Genomic DNA, 26,868 nt, shown 5'->3' with positions numbered 1-26,868 from the left:
TATTTTTTCACAAAAACTTGAATCCTTCTTGGAATAACATGCTCTTTAATATTTCGTAAGGGGTTTTTAATTATCTCACCCAAAAGATGTTAAAAACCTGAAGTTAGGTCTCGACCAAAACCAGACGATATGAAAAAATGTTGTTGGGTTTTTTTTTCAATTTAAATAGCAAACGTTGTTCGAAAATGACAATGAGAGACGTAATTTTCGGGGGGGGGAGTTATTGCAAGAGGGGTGATTGTTTAGAGCCTAATTTTGATAAGGAGTAATTGTCAAGGGAGGTAATGCTCTGCGGTGATCATACCAAGGATGTGACAATCTCTTCCCGCATCCTTGATATACTAGCTGTTAATGCCCAATGATGCAGTAGGGCAATTCTGAAATCAAGAGCGTTAACGGTATAATAGTAAAACAGTTACAAAATTGATGAAACAATGCAAAGAAAGCAAATTAAGACAGAGACGAAGTACACAAATAAAGATACAGTGTACTCCCGTTACAACGAACACGGTTATAACGAAATTTCGTTGTAACGAAGCAAAACTTCTGGTCCCAAAAGTCCATGGTACAAAATTCGCTTATAACGAAGACGGTTATAACAAAATTTTCGTTATCACGAAGTCTTTTCTGAGCGCCACTGACAAAGAAAAACAAAAGAAATTTTGTGCTCCGTTACAACGAAATGCGGATCGCATTCGAAAATGCGTAGCGGAACAAGCATTTTTATAGCGTCTCTGCATGCATGAGCGAACGCTTCACATCGTTGTATGTTCACTCCGTGTATCACGCACAGTTTCCTAGGGGAACTTGCGTTATTGTAATACAATAATCTGAATTCAGATAAGGTTTTTTTCATTGTTCCGAAGTCCTTTAATACAAAACACACAGATTCTGATACTACTAAATGTCCGTAATAGTTCGGAAAAGAAATATTAAGCACATTTTGGCGTTATTCCAAAGGTTCGTCAATCCGATAATAAAATGTGGTTCTTATTTTTTTTCTTATACGGTTCGTTAGTCCGAAAATGATAGGAATTCAAAACGTTCGTTAATCGGAACACTACAAAAAGAATCGTTAATCCATGGTGGAAAAAGGTGAGTACACTAACAAAACTTAAGAATTGCAATCCTTATAATCGTCTTAAGATAAATAAATCTTAGAAATAACTAACCTTTCTCATTTTTTTTTTCATTGACAAACTTTCTTCGGAATAAAGAACTTTATTTCATTTCGGATGAAAAAGCCTTCGGAACAATGGACTTTCTGAATAGTGAACCTTTCTCATTTTTTTTTTTTGATTTATAATCAACCTTCAGAATGACGAACCTCATTTCATTTTCAGATCAACGAACCTTCGGAAAATGAACAATATATTAGTTTAATCTAAATCATGAACTTTCGGAATAATGATTCTTCGGAAATGCGAACCTTCAGATAAACAAACCATCGGAATCCCGGGAATGGCGAAACTTCGGAATAAGGAGCCTTCGGAGTAAAGTACTTAAGTAAGAAAAGAACCTTTTCGAATAGCGAACTGTAACCAAATCCTACACCGTCATTTTCTACACATGTGTGACAACACAAACAACTTTATGCTCTTTTTAAAATGTAATATTTAGACGAAATTAAAAAGGTACTCTCCCGTTTCACATAGCTTTCCAGCGTATGATGAGGATTAAACAAACATAAATTTTTTATGCGTGGTTTCCTTCTTTTCGTTATACATTGCATGTTATATTTGTTCGGTTATAACGATATTTCGTTAAAACGAAAAAAACAAACAAAAAACTGCCGGTCCTGAGCATTTCGTCATAACGGGAGTGCACTGCACATGAACACAAACGAGATAAATCCCTTGTAATGAGAGAAAGAGGAAAGGTGAGTAATGAATGACAGGAATAGACTACCTTCACGGTACATGGACAGAGAAAAGCGAGAGGGAAGAGGAAGATGATGGGTCAAAACCAGGGCACGTGAGGCATGAGATATAAGCTCCTCAAAATAAAGAAGTGTTACATGGAGTTGTGGTAAACGATAGACGATTGTGGTTAAAAAAAAATATTGCATAAAGTGAAGTGTAACATTTCTTCAAAATGTCTTTCATTCAATGGTAAAGGCATTCAAACTTAAAACTTCTTTTATACTATACTATCAAGAGAAATCCGAAATTTCGGAACAGTAAAAGAAAATACAGATTTAGCGAAAATAGTTTTGGTTAAAGGCATTGACATTTACTGGATTACCGGGTAGGATATGCAGGGACAGTTTCGTTTTTGATGAACATAGAATCAAAATACAAAAGGGAGAAATTAAGCTTGTGCATAAATCGTCCTAAATGCAAACGATACAAATCGTAAATCCTTAAGATGTTGTTTTCAAAAGATGAAGTATCAGTATGGCATCTCCGTAATTCCTGGCAAATGATACAAAGAACTTCGTTTCCTGTAGTAATAATATTCTTTTTATTAAAAGTAAGAGTAGGGGGGCGATGACCCGGGAGGTAGTTATCCAGGGGGTAATTGACGTGGTGCACTGTCCTGGGGGTAATTTTCCTTTTGATAGTTATATAGGGGAGGGGGAGTTGTAGGCCTACTTATCCGGGGTAATCATCCATGGGAAGTTATCGGAGGGGGTAGTTATCGGGTGGTAATTATCTGGGGGTAGTTATCCGGAGGGTAATTATCCGGGGGGTAATTATCTGGGGGGGGGGGGGGTAGTTATCCGGGGGTAGTTACCCAGGGGGTAGTTCTCCGGGGGGTAGTTACCCAGGGGGTAGTTCTCCGGGGGGTAGTTATCCAGAGGGTAGTTCTCCGGGGGTAGTTACCCAGGGGGTAGTTCTCCGGGGGATAGTTATCCAGGGGGAAGTTATGGGGGGGGGGGGTAGTTATCCAGGGGTAGTTATCCACGGAGTAGTTTTCCTAAAGGGGAATTGCCCTGGGGGGTTATTGCCCTAGGAGGATAGTTGTCCAGGGGGTAGTTGTCCTAGGGGGTAATTACCCTGGAGGGTAATTGCCCTTGGAGGGTAGTTGTCCGGCGGGTAGTTGCCCTAGGGGGGAATTTTCCTGGGGGGGGGGGGTAATTATCCGGGTGGTAGTTATCCGGTGGGGGGTTTTCCAGGGGGTAGCGTTCCTAGACCCCTCAGATATGTATTTTGATGACAGCGTCGTTTAACGGTGTATAGTTTACATTTGTGTTATTGTTTTGAGCAAGTAGAATTATTGTTTGGGTAGTATTGAGTAGTTGTTTATAACTGTAAATATTATGGTAGAAATTTGTTTTTATTTTCATTTCTGCATAGAACTTTTTTGTTTTGTTTGTATAAGTAGTTATTATATAGTTGGTTTTTTTTATTTTCTATGGCAGAATTTTCTCTTCTTTGGCATACAGTACAATTGTATTTTTTATCTTCTGTAGTATTGAGTAATCTTTATTTAGTCTGTTTTCAACTGATTTTAAAAGATATTTTTCTCTTTTTTGCATATTATTTTGTGTAGTTGAGGATTATCATCGGTAGTTTTATGTAGTTATGTTTGTAACTATTTTTTTGGCGGTTTTTGTTTTTGTTTTTTGGCATAGAATTATTTTGGGTAATTTTTAGTAGTCCTTATGTAGTTGTTCATCTGTTGATTTTTCTGTAGATTTTTTTTTTTTTTTTTTACAATAAAGGGCAGTTCTTTGATTCACGTGAAATATTACATCACTTCAAATATTTTCTTGATTCATGTGAAATATTCCACACACTTCAGTTATTTTTTGTTCTTATCATACACTCAATTATTTTCATTCATCTATGCACTGTACATTTTTTTTCATTTCAATTATCTCCATTTTTATGTTGCGCTAATTGCAAGATAAGCTTTTTTTATGAAAGACACATTCAGTCCACAAATCATTTTATATCATTCATAAACAATAGTAAAAATGCAAAGGTCAAGAAGTTACTTTTGTAAGTGTGTTTATACAAAAAAAAACATTCTAGATCTACATTTAAAGTGTTTTCAAATGATTATTTCATATCTTTGTATCTCATACTATATCTACTTTGCATGAGAATAAGAAATCACACATTTTCATTCTTAGATATAGATTTTGGAGTCTTTAACCCATCCCAGTCAGATCCAACAACCAGCGTGGGTTGCATTATCTATGACCAAAAGAGGGCGTCCTACGACCTCAGAGACTTAGCCAGGAGCTGTAAAATGATTTTAACCAATCACAGAGATCCTTACTGGGACTCTGAAAAATAATTTACGCAAAGAAATCTATTTTTGAATGTCTCTTATTGGCTGAAACACCTATCAGAGGTTCGAGCCTGAGAAACTATTCAATATTCATGTTTACAGCGCGCATGTATCTTTGTTGTCCCAGCAACTGCAGTGAATTCTTACGCGTGGTATTGTGATATCGGTCTCCTCAGGGTGCGTGGCGATATCTGATTTGTGTGGTAAGAAACAAATCGGACGTAACTTGCTTCATTATCGAAGCTGTTGGACATTTGAAAGAACTGCTTCATAAAGAAATCACCTTTCATTTATTTTTTATTATCACAAACAAGAATTTTGATCACTTACATATTTTTTTTATTCTAATGTCATAATATTCCATGATGGTATGTGTTCTGTCTTTACATGGCAAGATGGGATTTTTATTTCCATCCAGGGTCAAAGAAGAAAGTGACAGCTAGGAAGGAAACCAAAAGGATAGGGAGGAAATGAAAAGGATAGAATGAAACACCTGCTCAGCAGGCTCTTTTTTAATTGATTTCACACAATGGTGAATGCAGTACATCAGATTTTAAGTACAGTTCTAAATAATTTATTAGTTGAAAAATGAGCAAAGAAAGTGGGATTTCATTGAGTTCTAAATGAAAACTAAATTACCATCGCCATTAGATCTAATATTTACTACAGAATAGACCTGATGCAAACTTTATTGTCAAGGTTTTGGTTGAGTTTCTTCAGAGACACAAATTTTGGTACCGGTAGCACTAAACCCGAGTGAACAAGCAAAAGGGGAAAAATGATAAAATGCAGGGCTCTAGATCTAGACCACTCCTGTGCACGCGCGAGCATCAGCCCCCGTTTCATTGTCACTCTCGAGCTTTCGTCATTGGCCTAGGCTAGGCTACTCGTGTCGTACTCGCCATCATCAACGTCATGGTCACATGAGATAAATTGCATCATCATAACGGTTCGTACATCAACATCACCAGAATCATTATCATCATCATCATCACTATCATCTCAACCACAGCAAAACCCTGAATATCATTCCCATCATAGCCACTCTCAGCTCACAAAACACATCAGCAAACGATACAGACATCGCAGACATAGCCCCGGAGACCGCGCCGCTACATTGATGCCTGCGCTGCACGTTGGGGCTTGGTTGCAGTTATCGCAGACCTAGCTAGCTACGTTAGACATTAGTCGTACACGAAAATGAAACGGAGGTGGAAAACTAGTAATGAATACACGAAGATCATCAACGATGGCATTCTACCGTAGAAAAAATACACACAACATCTTGCACCGCAAAAAAAAAAAAAAAAAAAATCGAAGTAAAAAACTACGATGAAGAAAACTAGGGTGAAAACCCGATGCTTGGAAGACGAACGATGAAGACACTCTACGGTAAAAATGCTTACACGGAAACAAACGAGTGGGTATACCGTACCATACAAAGTACGATGTTCTCGCACACACGTACATAATCTACATCATGTTCAATCAAAAATCTCAACAAACACTCGAACAAAAACTCACCTCTAAATTGTTGAAAACGAGATAATCACTTGAAAAATGAAAAAAAAACCCTCTCAGAAGTACGATTGTACTTTGAAAACAAAAGAGATAAAATGATATGAAAGCAAAAGAGAGAAAAAAGAGAGAAAAATGGACGGGAAACCTAGAGAAATTACGCCACACTCACTAGCACTAAATGTAATTCGACACGTTTACACAGAGTAATCAGATATCGTCACGCACCCTATGAGGAGATCGATATCACGATACCACGCGTTAGAAATCGCTGCAGTTGCTGGGGCAACAAAGATACATGCGCGCTGTAAACATGAATATTGATTAGTTTCTCAGCAGGCTCGTGGGGAGCAGACATGCGGATTTCAGCACAGGGTAAATGAGTAGTTGAACATATTACGATTGTAAAACATATCTTTTTCTATGTCTCTGCAAATTTGAATTCGGTTATCTAGGCATAGATAGATTATGATACATTATTAGATAGATTAGCCATAGTAAGAACTTGCTTACATGAGAGTTATTTGATAACGTTGCAAAATAAAAACCCCGTCATTGAATAGAATGTTCCAGAGCTGTCGGGGGGGGGGGGGGTTCGAGGACGTTATGGACACGTCGATTTGCAAGTGGGTAAGATGTGATTACAGATAGGTCGAAATGAGGAGGATTTATGAATAAAATACACAGAACATAATATTTTTTTCATAATTCCTTCACAGTTTATTATTTCTTTCCATAAAATTGACAGAAACTAGTGCTGTATTGAGTCAACTAAGTGCCTCCTGCCTAGTGGGAATGACACAGGCAGTTTTTCAATGACCTATGAATGCCCTTGACGTTCCGCCTGAGCGCACCGAGCAAGTGCGAGCAGTAGCAGCAGCAGCAGCAGTAGTTCGAAGACTTTTATATATATGGGTCAGAATTTTGATCGATGTACAATTGAGCCAAAACAAAAAAGTAGGCAATTCTCCAAATCATTTATCTTACCTGAAAGAGTATAACTCAAGCTTTTATATGAACCCAATTATACTAGGATTTTCCCAGAGGAACAAGTTTTTATTCACCGCGGAAGTTTACCATGTCCAGAGCAGCGAACGTCCGTGAGGAATAGTACTGCACATATATTTGAATACCATTTAACATAGTTTTCAACGATCTGATTCAGTTCAAAATCGTAACGAAATATCTTAAGGGACATGTGTATGTGTTGGCAGAATATCAAGCTTGTACTCTTAACCTGTACGTAATTGTAGACAACTGATGATTTAACCAAATTCGTCATTTCTGTTGAAATATTGCTCTTCCGCTTAACTCTCTCCACTTTACGCCCATTTTACAGAAACTCAATATTTTGACCTCTTATTTCACTATCCCATACTTTAATCCTTACTCCCAAATAATAACATACCTTTTTAAGATGAATCCGATCTACACTGTAGGCAGTCTCTATAACCCAACAAACATAGCACAGTTTTCATCACGGAGGTTCGCATCTGCTATCTCACGGACGTTCGGAACAAACAAGATATTGAACCAGCTCTCTTGAGTTGGAAACACATTCTATTCACAACAAACAGCGATTTCATGTCGAGAACAAACTCCTCTGCAAAATCCTGAAGAGATATTACCAATTCTCAATTATAAAAGGTTGTTTATCTTCGCATGCCGAGGAAACAAAGAAAACAGTTTTTCCATCTCTCGTAAATGAACGTACAAACGTACATGTAATCTCAGTGACGTAGTCCATCCTTGAGAACGAATATATTTATCGAAATTTCGTTATCACAAGGTAAAGATTCAGGTCCTAAATTTGTATCTAAAATCTACAATGCAAAATTTGCTTAAAACGAACAAGGTCATAGCTAAATATGACAAAGAATTGACATAGAAAAACAAAAGAAATGTGCTCCGTTATAGAAATACGAAGTTTAGCTGGGGAGGGCAAACGAATACGTTAGGAAGAAATCCCTCTGCGTTTGCTCCTTGTGTTACACACTGTTACCGAGGAGAATTTGTGTTTCTATATTAGTCAGAATGATATTAGGTTCGATACTGCGAAGTTTCGTCATAACAAGACACAATAAGTCCATATAACTTGGGTGGATGTTTGTGACTTTGATATTATACAATATGGTTTGCTATAACAAACATTTTGTAGCGCGTCATTTCGGAGGCTCGTTATTCATACAGTTTGTCAATGCGAAAATTGATAGAGTTCGTATAATCAATTAAGCTTTTTTAATTCGGTAAATGATAGGAATCTCCGAAGGTTGATCGAAGGTTTATTAATTGGAACATGAAAAATCAGGTTCGTTTATCAAGATGTGGAAAAACAAATTAACAACCAAATCCTCCAGATTTCAAAACCTCATGATAATCGTTTTCACCTAAACGAATATCAGGCCCATTCCACGTTTAGAAGAACGGACCTAAAAATAGTGAACCTTAATATTTAATTTTCGGATTAATAAACTTTCGGAATAAGAACATTTTTTATAAGAAACCTCCTGAATTAACTACGAACATTTTTTTTTCTCATTTTCGGAATAACAAACCTTTGGACATTCGGAATAACGAATCTTTGGAAGAGCGAACGTATCAAAGTGCAACCTTAAACCTTTTCTAAATCATTACTTTTTTTAACATGTGTTTTCAAAGTAAGCACAAAAAGCACAAAGAGCTTGACGATCTCTTTGTCTCTTAAATGTGAAATTGAAAAAAAAAAATCTGGGACAGAATTACAAATTAACATTGCTTTTCATTGATGAGTATAAAAAACATCATGTCATGACAATGGGAGGATTTGCGTGCTTTCATCAGACAATAATATATACTGCATTATTTTTGTTCGCTTATGACGGCATTTTGATGAATACAAAATAAACAAACAAACAAAAAAAGCTCCTCCAGAGGAATTTGGTATAACGGGAGTGCACTGGCAATTCTTTTCTCTGTGTGTTGGAGTTCGATCCCTTCTCTGTTTCTTCTCATTTTCATTCAACTGCTTCCACGTCCATTTGAAACTTTTACGTTTCTTCTTGGCACATGCCCATTACAGACTCCTTCCGTTATTTCATCCTTTTTGTTTCAGTATATTCTGAATGTGACTTTTCGGAATTGTTTTGTTTTGTTTTGTTTTTTCTCTGTTTGGTCGCAGCACGCACAGGCTACTTAGGGAATGAGAGAAAAATCGTTGTGAAGAGAAAAATAAGAATGCATTAAGGCATACAATATTGTGACAATTACAGCGAACGTCCGTGATGGAGACCAAAACTGGATGTGTTCTGTTTGAGATGGCGGCTACCTTACTCAAAAGATATTCACGGAGAGCATCTATCACTAAAAATTGGCACTGCTTCTCTTTCTCCTACTATGTAATCCATGGACTTATTCTACAAACGAACATCCGTGACCAAAATGTTTTCCTTTTGTTATTACAGGTAAATTGAGTGCTGAACGTTATTCACTTTTGGGTATGAGTGACTCAGTAATTTGGTAATATTTTCAAGTAACATTAACTTAATGTACAGTGATACATTTGTAATTATCAGAAATTTCCTTTCTCGGACCGAACGTCCGTTAGCGAAACTTTAAGAACCTGTAACAGTGCAGATTGTCTCCAAAACCTCATTAGAAAGAAATTTTAAATGCACAGAAATTACAGATTACGCAAAATTCCATTTTCCTATAATTTGGTCTTCAGTGTTAAGCTGTTTTTGTATAATAAGAAGGAAATCAAGCGCAAAATTTTGAGTAAATTTTCAACTGTTTGTTCATCATGATCACATACCGCCTTAAAAATTCTGAAACTACTGCTCTAAACTCATTTTTTACTTTGTAAAACTTTATTTGTCGCTATTGGAACCAAAAGCTTTAAAGAATAGAGGACACGTTCGGGACAGGTTCTCCCTATCGGTCGGATTGCATACGTCACGGACGTTCGCTGGAATTGTCACGGACGTTCGTTCTACTACTAGGGTCATGTTCCAGAACGGATAACTAATCGGCAGAGAGTACCTAGCCTTCCTAACTCTTTCAAAAATTTGAAAAAGTATTGTCAATGCAAGTTATAAGAAATTTGACATCCTTACAACATATATATTGTTCAGAGGGGGATTAGAAGGTGATTTTTCAGAGAAAATATTAATTATTTGCTTAGTTTTCGGTGAATTGCATGGTCCAAAAACTGCGGACGAGCCTCAGTCCGCTCCAAACATGACATGCATCTCCTCGGCTAAAGAGTCAAAGGTATATAAAATGTACCTTCGCCATCAAAGCAAGATGGTGTCCCACTCATTAACGTGTTAATCATCACGTACGTTCTTTTTTTCTCGGAGGTTCGTGTAAAAATGTAATTTCAGTTCCCATTTGACAAGGGATGGACAGAAACTCAAAACAAACATATTATCGTGTGGCTAGATCTTAGTTGATTTTGAGTCAGAACAATATCGCCAATAACGTTTAATGGGCTACGATCTTTATTAGTAAATAGCGGAAGCACGTCCGTGACGAAAACTGAGTATAATTTTGCATAAAAGAATGTTACGTCCCATGTACAGCCAGCAGACGCACAATTTTTGCAGGATATGTTCATTAGATGGAACACCAAATTTTCGTATACATTACAGTTGGGACAACAAAGTAGAATTTGCAGCAGCGATAGATATAAAAGCATCACGGACGTTCGTCTGTTTAGGGCTTTGATATTTCAATTGTTCTCTGTAATTTAATGCGTGCTCATAAAGTTCTTATGATTTTGTGGTACATACCCATGATATATCAGATCCAGAACATGGTCAGATATTAGGTGCCACGTACCATAAAAAAGGCACATCATTAGTTTGAAAAACAAAAAATTATTGTGAAAATAGCGTTTTTACCGTATTTTTACGCTTTAAGTCCTTGTCAAATGAAAAATATCAGTCAGAAGTCAACCAAACAATACATTTCCTGACAGGAAATCTACCAGGCTTTGAGATGACATGAAAGAATCTGGTTTCTTAGATCATCCTGGCGTGTTCTAAGGGAAAGAATGAAGGTGCGAAAATTGGCAATTGTCCATCGTTCAAAATTCTCACCCATATAGATACCATTCCCCCATACTACAGACAGTACTATACTACTAAAAAAGAACTAGTGCATGCGCACGTTGTGTGTGCAAAAAGCAGTGGCACAAAAGTTTCACACGCGTTTCGCATCCATGATTGATCAAGAACAATTGAGTAAGTTTTTGAGTCCATGAATAGACCAAGATCTAGTCACTTTGATGACGATAAGGCCTATCTTTGATTTCAAGAGTAATTTTAAGTTGTTGGGTTTTTTTTTTTTTACTTGCCTCTAACCAGCGTAATTGTTCAGGATCTGCCTCTGATTCTGAATGCGAGCACAACACAATGTTGGAGGTCGACGGCGTATCTAGGGAAATCGGCGCCCGGGGCAAGCGCGGAAATCTCCGCCCCTAATTTCTGAAAAAGTGTTCAACCCCAACCCCATCCTGGTAGGGACTTTATGCTTTTGGATGCTTTTTCAAGCACTTAAAAGGGGTCTTTTTGAGAGTGATTTAAATGTAATAAATCGTGATAAGTTTTGGCGAGCGAGCGCAGCGAGCGAGCCGCAAATTTTTGTGTTTCAGCTTACAAAACATGGAATTCTTGTCATTTTTTGCTTACTAAATCTTACAATTCTAATCAAGATATAGTGACGGCCTTATAGATAACGATTTATACCAACAAACTAAAATACTCCAACTTAGTACGCGCGAGTGAGCCGAAATTTGCATATTTCCGCGTCATCATCACGTTTTGTTCTTATCTTTTTTTTTGTGACAAATTTTGGCGAGCGAGCCGAAAATTTTTGTATTTCAGCTTTCAAAACATGCAATTCTTGTCATTTTTTTTTTGCTTATTAAATCTTACAATTCTAATCAAGATATAGTGACGGCCTTATAGATAACGATTTATACCATACTTCAACTTAGTACGCGCGAGTGAGCCGAAATTTGCATATATCCGCGTCATCATCACGTTTTGTTCTTATCTCTTTTTTGTGACAAATTTTGGCGAGCGAGCCGAAAATTTTTGTATTTCAGCTTTCAAAACATGCACTTCTTGTCATCTTTTTGTTTATTAAATATACAATTCTAATCAAGATATAGTGACGGCCTTATAGATAACGATTTATACGAACAAACTGAGGACTTGAAAAAATACTCTAAATTAGTACGAGCGAGTGAGCCGAAATTTGTATATTTCCGCGTCATCATTACGTTTTGTTCTTATCTTGTTTGATTTTTTTGCGCCCCCCCCCCCCATGTTCGAAACCGTTGCCGCCCTCCTTTGATCCAATCGGCGATCGCTTCAGAACGAAAGAAATGGCAGCCGCTGCTCCGTGTGACATTTTGCCTGCTAAATATAAAATGACATGTGTGAACACAATATACATTGTCATTTTGTCCGCATCATCTTCATGTGTTGTTTTTATCTTGTTTGACTTGGTTTTCTGCCCCCCCCCCCCCCCCGTCCGGGCGTGGGTTTTTTTATTCTTTTTCTTCTTCTTCCTTTTCTTCCCCTTTTTTCTTTTTTTATTCTTCTTCTTCTTCGTTTTTTCTTTCGTTTTTTCGTTTTTGGCGCCCCCAAGGAGTGGCGCCCGGGGCACGTGCCCCCCTTCCCCCCCCCCCCCTCTAGATACGCCACTGGGTCGACATTTTATTCATTTTCGCTTTTCCTAGCTCGCCGCGGTATAAAAAACAAGTCCACGCGCATGCGTACTCTTATTTTGAAGACACAAGTCATATGAATGTTCATTATTATAATGTAGACTTGGGGTCCGGAACTTATGTGGGAAAAATAATTTCACGTCCGGGCGAGGTTTTTTTTTTTCGGTTTTTTTTTTTTTTTTCGTTTTTGGTGCCCCAAGGAGTGGCGCCCGGGGCATGTGCCCCACTTCTTGCCCCCCCCCCCCCCCCCCCCGATACGCCACTGATGAAAGATCAATTTGTTAATCAATAAACGCCGTGTAATCTCGACCAAGACTAGTCTGCAACAAAACGTTTCGCCTATTGAATGAACACAGCTAACGAGGCTTCGGATGGACTGCATAGTTAACCTTAACGGCAGTTTAGTATTAGCAGTTCAGTTTAGCAGATGTGTGAGCTATCACAGAATTTCGGGAATTACTCTGATTCTAAAGAATTGGAAAAGATTCTCATCAACTTCTGTTAAATGGATCGTGATCGTGTATATGAGGAGACAGTTTTGCTCGCTTTTTTTTCATGTGCCAAACCAATAAAACGCAGTGGGAAAAGCCACGGTCCGTTCAAACCCGGCCCCTGCCCTCTGGGGGAAATAAGTTTATTTGCTCCAGTGAATTCAGCAACGTACGAAGGCATTTACTCTCTCGAATGGAATGCATCCTGGTATCCGTGAGTAGTGTGTGTCATTTTTAGGCAGTTGTTCAGCTTGCCTTTTTTTTCCTTTGTGGACACTTCTGAAGAAGTTAAAAGAAACATACAGAATTGTGACGGTGTTCATGGTCTTCTAATCATTCATACAACGGCAGTGTCTTTAGAGTGAATAATAAAATGACTTCCAACATTACCAACCCTGGACGAAACCAAATCGCCTCAATCACTGGCGACGGTCAAGAACTAAGGTACGTAGCACCATGTGTTGTAGGCATAATTGTGATCATTGGAATCGTCGGAAACGTTTTTATTTTGATTGGTCTCCGGTCGAAAAGAGAGAAAAGGCCATTGTGTTTCTTATATGGCATCACACAAAACGTTACGGCTTGTGATCTTGGACTCCTCTTCCTTGTCTGTCCAATTTTCGCAGTCGAGTTTGCACAGGAAAGCTGGATCTTTGGTAGCGTTGTGTGTTCCATGATAAGACCTCTCGACTTCGCCACTCAGATCATCTCGTTCTACAGCTTGTGTTTTGTGAGCATCGATGCAGCGTTTGCTGTGGCAAACCCCCACACCTATCTGCAAAAGCAGAAAGGTTGGTTCGTATGGGGATCCAATATCGTGTTATGGGCACTAGCGATTATACTGGCAATCCCCGTGTGGATTTTTGCTGGTCTCAAGCCTTCTCCAAAGGGAGATATCTGCATGGTAGCTTGGCCATACAAATTCCCACTTTCCTACGAAATCTACAGCGCAATATTTGTGCTTGGTGTGCCGCTGGTGACTACGGCCTCCTGTATCATTGCTATCTTGGCCAATCTGAGCGGAAAACTCTGGCGTCCGACGCAAGCTGACAGTGTTAAGAAAGCCAAGGAAATAGTACATCTCGCGTCAGCTTTGGGCGTGACAGGTTTCGTTCTCTGTGCACCTTCGTACATCGTTCCACTCGTTCGTAGTTCGACCGAAATGGATCATGTCACGCGGAAGGACGTCAAAGCATTCTTCTCAACCACTTGCTTCGCCTATGCTTACAGCTGCATCAAACCGATGTTATACATCTTTGTCTACAGGGATATTCGCAACATGGTTGCAGACATGATTCCGAGCCGCAGAGATGATAATATTGCGACTATTATAAACGGTATGAAATACAAGAAAAGTCCCCGCTTTCGTCCCAAAAAATCTATGACATCTTGTCAGAGACATTACATTGACCATCGAAGTCCGGACACACCAGTCTCCACTCACTCATTTCCGGGTTGCCGCTCTCGTACAGATTCCAGAATATGTCTGAACAATATGTATGATCTGCAATTCACGGAGAAAGGATGGCGGAGGAAAACTCTGTAGGTTGATTCAAATGGTTATTCTAGTCGAGTGCAATCAAGCAATGTTTAAAGGAATACAATTTGATGCAATATGATTTCTTCTCTGAGTAGGCTATATAATCACACTTAGACGCAAGGCGTATAAAAACGCTATTTACCATCTACTTTTCCAGTTACGGCAGATAAAATTCATTTTGTGAAACATCATCCCCGTTATAATGACTGCCCTGTTGTTTCGGTAAGGTGAAAATGAAATGTAAAGAAAGCTTTCTTATTTTGTTAAAGAAGATCTTCAACATAAATATTCTATTTATCTTCTGAGGTTGTAGCTGCTTACTGCGGTGTGCCACTTCAATGACATCTGTTTTCCACTCTAATTTTTTTCTTTTTAAGAATGGAAAAACAAAAACGCGTTGCCTAAAGCCCGCCGCAAACTACACAGTACCCATACAATCACAACTATACGACTGACCGACTTTGGATCTGAAATAAACAAGATTGTTTGTTCTGAGGCTATTGTGACTTTTTTTTTGGGGGGGGAGGGGTTGGTTTTTGGTTTTTGTTTCGGATCCAATCATCCAAAGTCTTGTCAGTCGTATACTATAGTCGTGAGTTGTATATAGTATGCGGCGGACTTAAGAAAGGGCAAAAACAAATCTCGTGTGAATTTAATAAACGCATAGCTCTAACGCGCCGTACGCGTACCGAATGGCAGCCTATCTGGATGGCCTCATAAAATCGCAGCAATGATAACAATGACAACGACAATGCCAATGGCAACGTTTGTTTGTTTGTTTTTATTTTCATATATCACCTCAAGTATGGTATTGAAGAAAACATCGATTTGTTGGACTAGACCTACTTACTCAATATGTAGGCCTATATATAAATAAATGAGTAAATGAATATATATATATATATATATATATATGAAGAAACATTTACCGGGTGAAATACTTAAAATGTTATACTATAGTACAGTATGATTTTACCTCACCTCAATTACTGCAATGTTGTATGGGTAAATGCAGCCATTTATTACATAACGAGGTTACAGAAGCTCCAGAACGGATTCGCTCTATTAATATTTAACGCAGATTTGTTTTTTTTTTTTGATAATGCTTCAGAGATTAGACTGGCAATCAGTGACCCAGAGAATCCAGTATCAATATTGTGTTTTTGTACATTATTAAAAAGTTGTCAATGGACGACCCCAACGTATATTTGCAATCTTTAATAACAAAATGATATCTTTTTTTTTATTCAAACCAGATATGCAATTAGCTGTCCTCTCAATATTAATCTTCCTGGAACTGAATCTTACATGAAATCTTTCACTATCATGGATCTAAAGTTTGGAACAATTTACCTGATTTCTTTCGAAACGCCACCATTCAAACGGCATTGCAAAATGCTTAATTTAATTAATAGACTTTAGACATCATTTGTAATCATGTATGTGTTTGTTTCTGTATAGGTATGTGTGCTTGCTTGTGTGTGTGTGTGTGTGTGTGTGTGTGTGTATGTGCGAGTTTGGATGGGTGCTGGTGTACTAGTGTGGAGGTGAAAGTGTGTGTGTATGTGCGAGATTTTTTTCTTTACTATTATATTCTATCTCTCCCGGACTTGATTGTATTTTTTGTTTGTTTCATTGGCTTGTGTACAACCCTTTCTCGTGTACGCTCTATATGGACTTAAATAACCTTGTTCTGTGTTTCCTCTTTTTACCGTGTTTGTAAGTTTGCCTTTTTTTACTCAAATTATATTTTGTATGTGTTGCAGGATCCCTTGGCAGAGTTCCGAGTGAACTTAAAGTGCTACCCTGCTAAAAGAAAACAGAATAAGTAAACAGACAAATAGAATAAGATATTTGTCAGTAGACATATCAATTATATATATATATATGTATATATATGAGAGTTGATCGTATCACTGGACGCTTTTTTTTTTCGTGGCTATGAATTCCGTACTCAGAAGACGAAATTTCGGCCAAAAATAGCGCGAGTTATTCACAAAGTCCTGAAAATTATAAATTCGGCAAAATCATGAAAATTATTCACTCCGATTTTTGGAAAATAGACTTCAGATATACCCCTCTCCAAAAAGTTGTCTTTTTGCGCGGTGTAAAATCGCATTGTAATTCCGGACACGATTTTCGTAATGAGAATCGACGTCTTTCGCACCATGTCCTTGCACCAGAATCACAATTCATCCCCCGAATCACCTTACACATTCTTACCGAGCGGACGACAAGGAAAAAATCGGCAAATGAGGCTCAAATTTCGTATTTTAGGGTAAAATGTCCATCTTGAACATTTTTATTATTTTTGTTATCGTCATTATTATTATTAATAATGGTATCTTTATTCAACAAATCATTGATCGCAGCCAGAGGCTGAATTACAAATGATTTACAAAAGTGGAAAATATAAATACACAGTATTACATAAGTATACAAATGTAAAATTACAAAATCAAAATAACACTCAGGCTCAAACAAAACAAGAACCATTTAACAAAAGAGAAAACCCTCAGGCACTGCATACATAAGAATATAATGAAAGTTTGAATCTATAGACGTGGACCTCTGACCCTAAAGTTTAGAACAGTTCACGCGATAAAAAATCGACAACTTCTATTTTACGTGCTTTGTCTATGGGAGCGCGGATGACGAGTTGCGGGCCCCTTCCTTAGCGCACAATTAATGCATCGTTCGCGTTTGAGGACGACGGCTGCAAATTTCCGGCATCGATCAGTGAACTTGTGGTTCTATTGGAATCTTCAGCATTTTTCCTGTATGTGAGTGGGATTTCATAGAATTTCAGTGACGAAATGCGATTCAAACATACATAGATACTAACTATGTAGAGGTGCGTGTCACTCAACTGTAAATCTGAGGTAAAATGTGAATTTCTTCGCGTTTTTACATTTTTATGTCGCATTTTTTGCGATTTTGGTCCACACAACGTTCTGTGAGGCTAATCTACGAAGCCTCGCGCGTACTGAATGTCATTAGTACGCAAAAATGTGCGTGTCCGGAATTATGCTGTCCGGTAATACCATACCTGTATATATATAATTATAACCGCACATTACATTGATGTTACTATGTGGGTTTTTTTAAAAGAACATATCAAATCACCAGTTTTGCTGGATGAGCTAACACCATAAGGTCAGGGTGGGGCATCGGTCATATTCAATGATGGTTTTAGTTGTATTTGTATTTGAATTCAGTGCTTTTATGTGTAATGATGTATTATTTGATAGTGTTTGTAGGTGTTTTACATTGATATAGCTGATTCTGTGTGCATGCACTGGTCGGGGTGAAAGGCCTCGAGCCTCGGTGATTAAGTCTGTCTTTTCCTCCCCTGGCAACCAGCGGCATGCACCTGGAATCACTGCAATCTTTATATCACGTAATACGATTTTCTGTTTGTATTCTATGTCTGCTTGTACTCTCTAAAAAAATCGAGTGAAAATATTCACTCTTAAAGGAGTGAATACAAAAAAGAGTGAATTTAGAGTGAAATTGGAGTGAATTCTGAGTGAAAATGTTCATTTTCACTCATTTTGGAGTGACCTCAGGGATCACTCGAAGATTTTGGAGTGATCCCTGAGGTCACTCCAAAACGAGTGAAAATGAACATTTTCACTCAAAATTCACTCGAAATTCACTCGAATTCACTCTTTTTTGTATTCACTCCTTTAAGACTGACTATTTTCACTCGATTTTTTTAGAGAGTATTGTATGTTGAATTGACGAATAAATAATAATGATTATATATATATATATATATATATATATATTTATATGTCCAAACATGTTTAGATTTCACATATTGGATCCACGAAGAAATGAAGCAACAAACTGGTAATGCATTTTTGGCCAAAAATGCATTGCCAGTTTGTTTCTTCATCTATTTATATGTGTATACAGTGTATATATATATATATATATATATATATATACATATACATATATATATATATATATGTATACATATATATATATATATATATATGTAAGAAGAAGGGGTCTCGAATACGCCATCTGTAGTTCCAACAAGAATTTTTTTTCACGAAATTTTCAACCCGATTCAGGCCTTCGTCAGTGTAGTGTATTCTAGTGTATATTATATATATATATATAATATGCTATATAATTGAGTAAGTAGTCCACGTGTTGTGCAATAATATCTAAAATATAACAGAACTCAAGCTAATGCTGCCAAATTAAACTGTTTTTAGTGACAGCATGAGCTTGAGTTCTGTTCTATTTTGATATGAAATATATATATATATATTTATATAATTATATTATATATATACATATATTCATGTTATTTACAAAATACACAAAATGGTGCAGGATTGAAGAGAGACAGGAAAAAAGCATGACAAACAAAACGGAGTTGAAATAGCAGGACCACAATAACGCAGATAAAAGCAATTTCAATAATGTAAAGCAAAACGTTGTAAATTAGCAAATATCAACATAAAAGAGCAAATGATATAGGCAATAATCATTTCTTTTAAAGCTTTAGTATTTCATCACAAAATTTGGCTAAATTAATCAACTCATTACGACTTCTGGAATTGAATAATATTATTGGGACATCTTTAGAGTGTTCTTCATTATTCTATAAAAGGGCTTAATGTATTTTTGGCACTAATCATTGCATGGCACTCAAATAGACATGAAATTCATCACCGAGTCTATTGGAATCACACATATTATCATAAATTCGATCGCAATGTTCAATTCCTACATAATCTACCTGCCACGTTTTTTATTAGCAATCTATGGTTGACACAACGAAATTTTGACAGTATTCATCTGAACACGCTATGTAGGAACTTCAAACAAGTATGAATCTGAAAATCTTGTAATTGGTACAACATTACTGTTTCTTATCTTAGACTGCCAATTCTGTAGAAATGTGTCACGTCGTTTAAGTTTTATCGAAGACAAAGAATTTACGTTGTCAAAGCCATTCCTAACAAAAGACATCCCTACCTCAAACTGCTTACAAGCCTGGTCATAGTGTTTAACAGATAACGTGTTCAGAGAATTAGATAGTGGTATCATCACTGCTCTTATCATGCTTGATATGAGCTCAACATTTGACACAGTCAATCATGTTATTCTGATTCAAAGGTTGAGATATTTGGGCATCAAAGGAAATGTCCTTGGTTGGTTTATATCCTACTTATGTGAACGATCTCATTATGTCAGAACTGGTGATTCTACCTCTTGTAAACTATTGCAAAGTTTGGTGTACCCCAGGGTTCTGTTGGAGGCCCGCTGTTTTTTTTTTTCTCTGTATATCCAACCAATCAGTAAAGTTTTTCGCGAGCATTGTATTGGTTATCATTGTTATGCCGATGATATACAACTTTATTTGTCTTTTAAACCCACTGTGTCTTCATTGTCATCCGCCATTGCAAAATTTGAAGCATGTTTGCAAGACCTTAAAATCTGGCTAACATCCAATGGCTTAAACTGAACAATGATAAATCTGAGTTTTTGTTATTGGGTTCAAAGCATATGTTAAGTAAAGTTGATTATTAATCATGTCATGTCAACATCGGTAGCACTTGCATTACTCCGTCAAAAACAGCCCGTAATTTACGTGTTATATTTGATCTGGAAATGTCATTACGAAGTCATGTAACTCAAATTCAGCGGAATGTTAGATATCAGTTGTGTAATTTAAGTTTCACAAGGAAATGTCTAAATCTGCAGCGCAGATACGTATTCATGCATTGATTTCTTCTCGGTTGAATTTTTCGAGTTCATCGTTGTGTAATCTTCCAAAAAAAGATGTTACAAAACTTCAACGTTGCGAAATTCTGCTGCCCGGTTGTTAACTTTTGCTAATGAGTTTGATTCTATATCATCTGTTCTCCGTTCCTTACACTGGTTACCTGTAGAAAAAGTATTATTTTCAAAATTCTGTTATTAGTACATCATTCAGTTCATTCTTCCCCCCCCCCCTCCTATACCTTAGTAATTCTGTTCAAAAATACGATCCGACACGAAGTCTGCGTTCACCAAGAGTAAAACATGGATGGGGGATTCGTGCTTTCTCCGTTAAGGGACCAAAATTGTGGAATCAGTTACCTATTCAGTGAAGGCAACATTCAGGCGTATGGGGGCCCCCATACGCAGTCCCTCCCCCTCCCCCTCCCCCCTCCCCCCTCCCCCTCCCCCCCCCCCCGACATTCAAATCCAAACTGAAAACGTATCTGTTCCTCTTACAGTGATGACTGTAATTGCTGCATGTCATTAATGTTCGGAACAATATTGTATTCTTTATTGGCACATGTTGTATTCTTTATTTGGTGTATGGTTGTTTTTTGTTTGCCATTTTCTTCTTTGTTGACATGTTTGAACATGGACAATGTATATGCATGTACATAATTTATATCTTTTCATTTTTAAAGCGCCATGAGCACTGAAAGGTAGACCTGTTCGCTATACAAGTAGCCACTATTATTGTTCTTCCTGTTATCATTATTATTATTATTATTATTATGATTATCATTATCATTATTACCGTTATTATCATTATTATTACTATAATTACTATAATTATTATCATCATTATTCTTAACACACGACTTCAAATAATTATGAAGTCCAAGTAGTAGATAAGACGTGGGATGTAACGCTTTACGCACGTGCCCAAGCGTATGGGGGCCCCATACGCAGTCCCCCCCCCCCCCCCCCAAGCTAGTTGAGTCATGGCTTTATGACGTCGGTGGAACCTTGTCTCTAGGGAGTGATTCTTATGCAAGTAACACAACATTATTTTGTATCATCAGGTTACCCTGATTTCATATTCATATTATAAGTAGGCCTGTCTTTCAGCACAATCTTACTGTTGTGAATAGGGTGTCAAGCATGGTTCGTGTACAGTGGCGGATCCAGGAGGGAGCGCAGCGAGAGCGCCCCCTTATTTTTTTGGTTAAAACAAAAGAAATAAAAGGAAAAATGGGGCGCATGCACCCCTTATAACGACCAACTGCCTTATGTGACCAGCGAACACAGATAATTAGTGGTTGTATAGAGGTTCTTTTGTTTTGTTCATTTGAATGATTTCACACAAGTGTATACGTGTTACGTGTACATTAGCAATATCGAGGTGCATATTATTCTGTAATCACATGGGTTATTGAAATAGGCCTATATTACAATGCTACCACATCGAACTTGTCCACAGCAATCATTCCTTTGTTTCTCTTAAGCAATTGCTGTAAATAGGTTTGACTGCATAAAGCTCCATTGAGTTTATAACTTCTTTTGTGAATAAAAAAAATAAGTAACAATTTTCTACGTGTTTAACATTTGCTGAGTTATTTTCATTACACTCGTTATCACAGAAACATTTCTCTAGATGAAATTAGATATATCTTTATGTAAATAAGAACTTATCTCTACTTCTTCAATATTTATTATAATTTTGTATAGCAAAGTTTTTGAGTGATTATTCTTAATTTATGCGGTTTTTTTTTCATTTCATGTCTACATCATGTAATTTCAGTGAATATTCCAATGATATGCATCATTATCTTCATGGAATTGTGCAGTTATGTATATGAATACCCACAAATATCAATAAATAGCTATAATTACGATATTAATCGCGCCATTTGCAAGGTAGTAAATTGGCAGTAGCTGACTTTGTTACTTTGATGATTGAAATATCATTGCATGGATGTATAACTCAAGATTTGTGACGCAATCTGTGTTTTTTTTTTTTACGATGTCTGCATTCTCTTTGTTGCTGAGTTGCCGAGCCATTGAAAACTGAAACACATTTAGACGTATTTTGACACTTAGATGGTTTATCAAGTTGCTCGAAATATGAAATGAAATGAAATGAAATGAAATGAGATTTATTTACCAAACAAACATCGTTAATATAGTCACAACAGTCAATAGTTGAAAAATACAGTTTTGCAAAAAAGAACCGACAATAGCGTGCAGGCTAGTCGAGGCCAGTCCTTTCAATGATACAGGTTATAATATAACGTATTCATAAAATTCACAGAAGAATTGTTATATGTACATATTTACATGTTTTCATAGGGGATCATTTATACTATACTATATTTTCTTGTCCGGCATTGGTGCCGTTCAAATGTCAGCCAGAGATGAAATCTTTGCTTCGCAGTGTCCCGAAATTGGCAAAAGATGGTCATACGAATAACAAATTTTCAATTTTGCACAAAGCTGGACTCGAACTATATGAACAGCTAAAGCAAGTTGTACGATGCCTACAGAAGGTCACACGACGACACCCATATCACACTAGAAGGTATCGAGAATGTGAATCTTTATCCAGGGAGGTGGACCTCCCTGCTTTATCATAAAATGAACCTTTGCAAGTGTGTGTGTGTGTGTGTGTGTGTGTGTTTGTTTGTTTGTTTGTTTGTTTGTTTTTTTTTTTTGGGGGGGGGTTGTTTGTTTTTTCGGTTATTTTGTTGTTGCTGTCAAAGAATTTGCCACCGCTCACAAAGTTCCTACCCGATCATGTCGGCCGTCATACGATGGTTCACGATGCTCTCACAAATAACCCGAAGTTTGTGCGATCAGAGCTGAACTTGAACATTTCCTTTATTGTGTGCCAATTTTTGTTCGATTTAGGGAAAATCTGACCACTTCATTAAATCTCACCTTCGCGAACCTTATGAATGAATATGGCTAAAAGTCATAATAAATCATTTGCACGTCACGCTATCATCGATGATACTTAGCGTCAAGGACCGGCAAATTAGCTTAAAATACCGAATATAGAGTTCACACAGAGCTTATCAACTCGCGGTTGCAACAGGCTACACTCGATGATAAGATTACGTTTTGTTTAATTTTGTTGTTTTTCGTATAGGCAATTTGTAGATGGTTGCGAATGGCTCACGACATAAATGGTTATATAGTATTTTACGTTCTCAACATCTGAACCATGTTTTAAGTTGATGTGACTATATTTGAGAGCAAAGCGAACAAGCGATCGAGCGCTTGAGAGAATTAAAACTATACAAATCCTATAAGATCCTATAATATTGTTAAGCTCTCCTTAGCTCTCATGGGCGAGAGTGCGATTGATGAGTACGTAATGCAGTATGCCAAACAAAATTGCTACAATCACATTTCTTCTTCCATTTTTTGGGCAAATTTCGTGGGGGGGGGGGGAATGTTTGCACACACCACCCTCTCCTTCAAGAGTAGGGGGATATATCCCCATCCCCTCCCCCCCACCCCATTTATACGCCCATGACCATGCCCATCCTGGGGCCCAAGCGCGCGTTCCAAATTCCCCCAAATTATTGAATCAAACGGGGGTAAAAAGCTTTAGAACCAGAAATGATAGAGCTACGTCAATGCTCTAATAGGAACATTAATGAGTGTAGTTAAAGTTTGCTTAGGCCTATGGCTAATGTGAGGATACAATATTCGGGTCCGAGTTGGGGCGAATTGAGACCAAAGTTTTTCTTTCATTTGTGAAAACCCTGTGACGGATTTCCAACAAACAATATGGCAGAACTGAACGCGTAAAAATCCTTCTCCAATCCTACCCCCCCCCCCCCCCCGGCCGCTTGCAGGGCACCCCTGGTGGTGGTGGGGGGGGGGTGGCATTTCCATGCTCCGCCATAAACAAACTTGAAACTACAGTCATCTATGTCTTTATTCCGATGTCCTCATTGCACCAACTTGGCTCTATCTTCTTTTGGTTCTAGAGAAGATTGAATAAATGAAACATAATTTTGGGACTTGTGCGTCCCCCCCCCCCCCCCCCCCCACGAGGAGGCTCAGGTAGTCATGTGCGATCTAAGGATGCTATTTGCCAAGTTTAGTGAAAATTTGTGAAGGGATTTTGAAGAAAATGGAAATGGAAAATGTTCATATTCAGGTCTCTTACAGAGTTTATCTACCATCTAACGCTGAAGTAAATGATTTGCACATTTCTCTGATGGCTTCGCTCATTACCCGTCAAAATTGAGCGTTTGCACATATTCCGTTGACGCAATTTGCACATTTCTGTATCGAGACGTTTGCAATATCCCTTTCTTGGCAAATTTCCCGGCAAGTAGTTTGGAAATATATCTCGGCTCCACAAGGTTTTCATTCACGGGAAGAATTAGTACTTCAGCGCTCACATAGGTAAAGCCTCGAGCTTGAATAACAAAACTTACCGCCTTGTTATCGATCGGCACACTCGCCAACTTAGTACTTGATATACCATATTCCTGTGGAACGTCGCCCTATCACAAGACACATGAACACACACCGAAATTAACGGTTTTGAAAAAAATCGATTTTGGCTACGCAATGGCAAAATCGTTAATTCTTGTGTGCGGACGCGGACACCCCCACCACCATCCTCACACACACACACACACACACACACACACACACACACACAAATCGTTAACTGTCGTGATCTGCATTGCTGTGCATAAAGAACGCTGCAAAAAAAGTTATTCCATTTTTTTTTTCTTTTTGCGACCCTAATTTGCCTCTTGCAGTGTCTGTGAATGGCAAGCGAAAATGTTATGTAACTCGCCGTAGATATACATTGTAGTAGGTTCGTACACCAGGGTGCCCGGGGTCATTATTTAGGCATTGCCTCGCTTCTTTCCGAACGATTTCCTTTTTTTTTGGGGGGGGGGGGAGCTGGCTATGTGTGGATGGTGGCGTTATTATATTAGATATAATTATTATGCAAACTAATCAAATTTTAAAACCTATAAACCTACAAGCTGTATTTGGTTTTAAAACACTGTAACTTAATTGTGTCGGCCATAACTGGGGGCTTATAATCAGTAAGAAGAAAAGATGATTCAATGGCAGTTGCAATGGTATATGTCAGTTCATTAATTAACTGTTGTTAGACACTCTAAAGCTCCCTCCCCCCCCCCCCCCCAAGTTATGGCTGAAATAGACATTAAAAGACAGAGGTAACAGACCGGACAGCTTTAGAGGATAGTGTGTTGTCGGGTTGTGTTTTTTTTTTTCACTTTCTTCCCTTTCCGAATATGTTCCCTTTTCCCAACCAGAGGGAAGAATATTCACTTTGTGTCAAATGATATTTCTGATTTCCGTATTAAGTAGTCATTATCCCTAAATTTTTGATCAAACAGACTAGCCTTGCAAGGTCGTTTTCATGTAGTTCTATCATGTTTCTCTTGCTTTATACTTGCTTTGTTCCCACATGATATTGACAGAGTACAGCTGTATGACTGTGGTTATGTCCATGCATTTCCTTTCCTTTTAACATATAGTATTGTATAGTTTCTCTCATTTTCAGGTTCCGTTTCAATTTGTTTTTTTTCAATCACATATAGTTCACAAAATAAAAACTCTGTAACAACAGTTTAAAGTTGTATTGGGATTAATTTTTATCATGGATTTAGTGAGCTCAGTGGCCCTTTAAGCACATCCTTACTCTTTTAAATTGTCAGATACATCCTATACATTTTACGAATATCTATAACCATCGCAAATTGTCTAATTTTAAGTTGTAGGGCGTATGAATCTTGTAAACCAGCATCTACATAATGAGCGTCCAATCCTGTAAAGATTTTACAAGCGCTTTTATTCTATTGTTGGCAGATTATTACATCACGGGCTAACCGGAGTATATAGTGAACATCATTTCGAAAACATGATAGAAACGAATAGTTTGTAGCAAGTATCTTGGTATAATATATGATAGTAGCAACAATAATTATGGCCTTATCTACCTAAGGTTTGATAGCCACTTCAGTGTTACCACTGTTCTTCCAGAGGGTCCTGCCATTATTGTTACCCCAGCATTGACAGGTAACCTCTTTTAACATATGGGTCGAGAGGGTCATTTGTAAAAACGTTTCGGTCAAGGACGTCAGCAGGATTCGAACTCGCGGGATCTCTGTTTCGAAGTCACGAGTCTTACTTACTGAAGGGGAGACCGTGTCTATAGTTCTGTTACACGAGTAATTTGTTTCATTAAACCTTTTCTCAAAATCGAAACGAGAGACGGCGTTCAAAGCTACACCACATCAACACATCTCTGAAACATTCATGCTTGATTCCGCATGCCCGTCGGAGCCGCTGCGGGTGACAAGGTATTGACCGTACCATCTGTCAGCATAAAAGGGAGAGAGGGAGAGGAGATCGAGAAACATACCAACGCAATCGCGCCGCAAAAAGCTATATTGTACCAAAGATGTATAGTGTGTACGATACTAGTAGGTTTTCAAGTGATCCTACTTTTCCTACTTTTTCCTACTTTTTTTTTTACTGCTGTCCCTACTTTTCCTACTTTTTTGCTAAAAATCTTACTTTCTCCTACGTTTTTGGTCAAAAACCCCGCAAAAAAAAAATGTGCA

At 37.7% G+C, this 26,868-nt stretch overlaps 1 protein-coding gene across 1 annotated transcript; it reads left to right on the top strand.

Annotated features, from left to right (window-relative positions):
• The first annotated feature begins 13,339 nt into the window (after window positions 1–13,339).
• LOC139715372 (melanin-concentrating hormone receptor 1-like) lies at window positions 13,340–14,512 on the top strand. The gene has a single exon (XM_071626946.1). It carries the CDS (start codon window positions 13,340–13,342, stop codon window positions 14,510–14,512), a length of 1,173 nt encoding a protein of 390 aa, XP_071483047.1.
• The last annotated feature ends 12,356 nt before the right edge of the window (window positions 14,513–26,868 follow it).

Source organism: Diadema antillarum, unplaced genomic scaffold, assembly GCF_040938485.1.
Source record: "Diadema antillarum isolate AM-2024a unplaced genomic scaffold, OU_Dant_1.0 scf00000047, whole genome shotgun sequence".
NCBI classification, from domain to species: Eukaryota; Metazoa; Echinodermata; class Echinoidea; order Diadematoida; family Diadematidae; genus Diadema; species Diadema antillarum.
Note: the sequence above shows the minus strand (reverse complement) of the source record. Positions and strands in the feature narration are given on the sequence as shown.

Excerpts from the sequence above, each read along its gene's own strand:
- LOC139715372 (XM_071626946.1), top strand. The coding sequence starts at position 13,340 with ATGACTTCCAACATTACCAACCCTGGACGAAACCAAATCGCCTCAATC.